This window comes from Corythoichthys intestinalis, chromosome 10, assembly GCF_030265065.1.
Source record: "Corythoichthys intestinalis isolate RoL2023-P3 chromosome 10, ASM3026506v1, whole genome shotgun sequence".
Classification (NCBI taxonomy): Eukaryota; Metazoa; Chordata; class Actinopteri; order Syngnathiformes; family Syngnathidae; genus Corythoichthys; species Corythoichthys intestinalis.
This window is the reverse complement of record NC_080404.1, coordinates 48,434,058-48,438,135: the sequence shown is the minus strand read 5'-3', so window position 1 is coordinate 48,438,135 and position 4,078 is coordinate 48,434,058. Positions and strand designations below refer to the sequence as shown.

Here is a 4,078-nt window from a genome sequence, read left to right as displayed (position 1 = left end):
ATAACTTTGTACCCAAGTGTGGTGCATACGATGAAACATGGGAAAGATACATTTCTTAAATTACAAAAAAATGTTTAATTGGAGCAGGACATTTGCATAAAATGTATTTTTAACTTTTAATGTTATAAAAATCTGAGCCACACACCTCAATGAGGAAGGCTGCATGATGACAAATAGTTAAAAACGATAAGAGAATCAAATAATTTTGATTTTTATGGAATGATTTTGTCTCAGCTGGGACAAAAAAAAAAAAAAAAAAAATATTCTTTGAATGGGATTTTCAAATTTTACGGTCGAATCTTGTATAAAATATGAAAATTATGTCGAGCAAAATGTTAAAATAATGCATACAAACATTTTAAACAACGTCAGCAATCTGACAATCTGTTGACAAACATAACATAAAGCAAAACTTCGTGTGTTGGACATTTTAATAAACGCACACAGTTTTAAAAAACAACATTTACAAATAAATTCCACTGTCTTCTTTGTAATATTATTATTACTATAAATCATTATCAGTTTATTGAACTATATGAGCGTCAACAGCCATAAATAAAAATTGCTCCATTAATGAACTGACAAAAATTGTGCATGCCACGCGTGCACGTGAATATTCATATCATAATAATAATAAACCTCACGTTTTGCCTGATTCAGTCAATTATGGCGTTCATTTGACTTGAGCTGTACGTAAACAGCATCTTCATTAAAGGCGTTTCCACACTTTAGCATATATTTCAGTCAAACCTTTTAAATTGTGGTTCCACTCCATTCAGAAAACAGTCAAAATCTATGAAAAGTGTAACTGTCATTTCATTGCGTATGTCTTTGTCATCCGCAAAAGGTACGTCCAAGCTGTTCGTCCAATTACCATGCGCGGATTCCCTGCAGAGCCCCCTGGCATGAAGGGACCACCGTCCCCTGTGCGGACTGACTCTGCGTTTGCGCACCCAGGGCTCCAAAATTCATGTTCACGAAAGCGTTGGCGGTGGTGTTGGAAGCTGGTAGAGAAGGTAAACTAGTACAAGAATAAGTATTTGTGTAGACCGAGTTGTTGTAGCTGTATGCCGGATAGCTGTTGTACCCGTACGGGCTCGGAGCTCCCACAGCTGAGTAGGAAGTGTTATAAGTCGGAGATCCTGTCAAACAAGGCCTGCCGTCCCGCACAAGCACCGGCACTGCCACCCTCCTTGGTGGTGGAGGAGGCGGCGGAGGACCCGGTGGGTGATGATGATGGTGGTGGTGGTGATGATGCCCAGCCATCTCTAGAGTCTTGTCCTGCCGCTGCCTTTTGCATTTATACCTCCGGTTCTGGAACCAGATCTTCACCTGCGTCGGGGTGAGTTTGAGCGAGCCGGCGAGGTGCTCTCTCTCCGGGGCGGACAAGTAGCGTTGCCGCTTGAAGCGACGCTCCAGCTCGAACACCTGAGTCTGAGAGAAGAGCACTCGGGGCTTCCTCCTGGTCCTCGGCTGTTTGACGGGCGGCTTCTCGGCCTCCTCGGCTTGCAACGCACCGCCAAGCTCTGCGTGACAAACCGTGCAAATTGTAACTATATCAAAAACAGTCACATCACTCCAATTGCATGCACTTAGTTTCAGAACGAAGTAATAAGTAAATAAAATCCATCTGATTTATTTGCATGCAAAAGTGAATACATTTTTCGGATGTGTTGAATTATTGATATTTTTTTTGAAAAAATCAAAACAACCGTTTATATACATCTATCGTGGGATTCTAACATTTGAGGAAAAAACTATATATTTTTTGCCTGCCTGTTTGTCTGTCAATTACACTCTTTAGGAGATTTGTGTCCTGCAAAATGAAATCGGACATTTTTAAGAATAAGAGAGTGCTGATCATTGAAAAAGGTAAAAAATTAAAAAAATATATTGGCTAATCAATCACATCAAATTAATGACTTAACAAGCAAATGAATTTATTTACGTTGAATTAGCAGTAACATTTTAGGTTTGACAATTTGACTGCTAATACAAGATAAATATTAATTTATCTTTTAAAAGAATTTCTTTTTGTAAAGAATCTAATTTGTGTTATACATTGTATTAGCAGTAAAATTGTAGGTGCGATTGATTAGCCAATATTTTAATGTGTACATATATATGTATATAAATGTAATAATTTCTTTTTAAAATAAAATTTAAAAAAAATAATTAAAAATTAAGAAATATTACTGCTAATACACTGTTAAAAAAAACCTATAGAATTTACTCAATAAAATTGAGGTAACAATTTACACTCAGTTTGATAGTGTAAATTTTACCCAATACTTAAAAAAATTACACTATCAAACTAAGTGTAAATTGTTTGATAGTGTAAATTTTACCCAATTTTCAAGTTTCAATCAAACTGAGTGTAAATTGTTACCTCAATTCTATTGAGTAAATTCTATATGTTGTTTTTTAGAGTGACCAATGTAAATAAATTAATTTGTTTCTAAAGAAATTAAATTGTTTACATTGTATTAGCAGTAAAAAATTAGGTGTGATTGACTAACCAGTATTTTTAAAAATGATACAGTCTACCTTAACTACATCATTTCCCAATGAGATGCAAATTTGAAACGTCAAAAGAAAAAAAAAAATCCACCAATTTAAGATGTTTGATATTGGAAAAACCCGCATGGAAGATATTATACATTTCTTAGACTCAAATATTGAGGCATTTTTCATCGAGTTTAGACAAAGCAAAACATTTCGGATATTACTGCCCCAAAACAAAAAAAATCTATGTATTTTTTTTGAAAGTGTATTTTTTATATATCTCCTTGTAACGTCAGGTGTATGAACATCTGGCATTGTCGTCTGTTACTATATGAACGCTGAGTATATTAAATGCCTCTATATCTGACAATACTGCAGCTGTTACACTGTATGTTTCTTGTTTCGGTTTGCAGCATGCAGTGTAAAATGGCACTTGCATTTATTTCTCCTTCCTTTCATAAGTAACACAAATTTTAACCATGTGTGTCTCGAGAGTACTTATGTGTGTCTCATTAAATTTGTTATAAGGCAGTTTAGCAGTTGTATTGGTTAAGGTGTTATGTTCTGATCAAATAACATTTCATTAATCTCGGAGAAACTGTGAATATACCAAAAAATGAAACGACACACTGCAGCATTTCCAAAAGATTCAAAGGCACATGAACCTTCCGGTTGATTTGAACAATTTCATAATAACTATATTGTGCATGCACTCACTAGTGTCTCGATCCTCCTGTTCGTTCTCCAGTTCCAGCTCCACAGGATGGATCTGCGCCGGATTGCCGAACATCTCCACCGGCAGCCCCGTCTCTGAGTGCAGTCGGTCGGGTCCTGCGAGCGCTCCGAGGTACGACATCCTTTCGTCGCTTTCTGAGCTCATAGGACTCGGGCTTTCCCTGCGAGCAAGCATGCAGGATGGCGGCGAGTGTGTTCGAAAAACTCCCGGCTGCAGGGGGAGAGTTCCTGAGAAACCAGAGAGACAGGAGATGAACTGGAACTCTTGAGATTGCTGCTGCAGCTCCAACTTCAAGATATCCTTGACCGAAAAGGGAGTGCTGGAGGACGTTATAACCGGACTGGGGAGCATTGTGTCCGCCGGGAAACAACTGCTTCCAAAGAAAAAGAAAGATCCGTGCGTAAAGGTGTGTTTTCTGTCCTTCTATCAAAACAAGATGGTCCGTGGAGACATCCCTCTCCTTCGAGTGCACGTCGATGACTGCAGGGCGAGGTGGGAAAGAGAGAAGAGGAGGGGTATAGATGGGTGTCGATCCTAGTTGGCTTAGCGGAGTGAAGAAAGAAAAATGCTCTCTCTCTCACTGTCTCTCTCGCAATTGAAAGTGGCTCTCAAACATTTTGATTGACAGCCAATCCATTTGAAACAGGAGGGTTGGCAGTAACCACATCAAAAGAAGGAAATGGGGGAAACACTACTTAATTGTGAAACAAATCAAATGCATTGAAGATTAAATAAATTGAAAACAAAAATCATTTCGAAAATATTTAAGAACAGATCATTCAATAATATTTTAATGTACACGTAAATTATGTCGTTTGCATTTAATTGATTATTTCA

General features: G+C 37.6%; 1 protein-coding gene across 1 annotated transcript; it reads right to left on the bottom strand.

The window, feature by feature from the left end:
* Positions 1-489: 489 nt before the first annotated feature.
* On the bottom strand, positions 490-3,702 carry nkx2.3 (NK2 homeobox 3). Its single transcript, XM_057848886.1, has 2 exons — positions 3,223-3,702; positions 490-1,526 (listed from the first exon to the last, which is right to left on the bottom strand). The coding sequence occupies exons 1-2, from the start codon at positions 3,590-3,592 to the stop codon at positions 871-873; spliced, it is 1,026 nt and encodes a 341-aa protein (XP_057704869.1). The 5' UTR covers positions 3,593-3,702; the 3' UTR covers positions 490-870.
* Between the last annotated feature and the right edge of the window lie 376 nt (positions 3,703-4,078).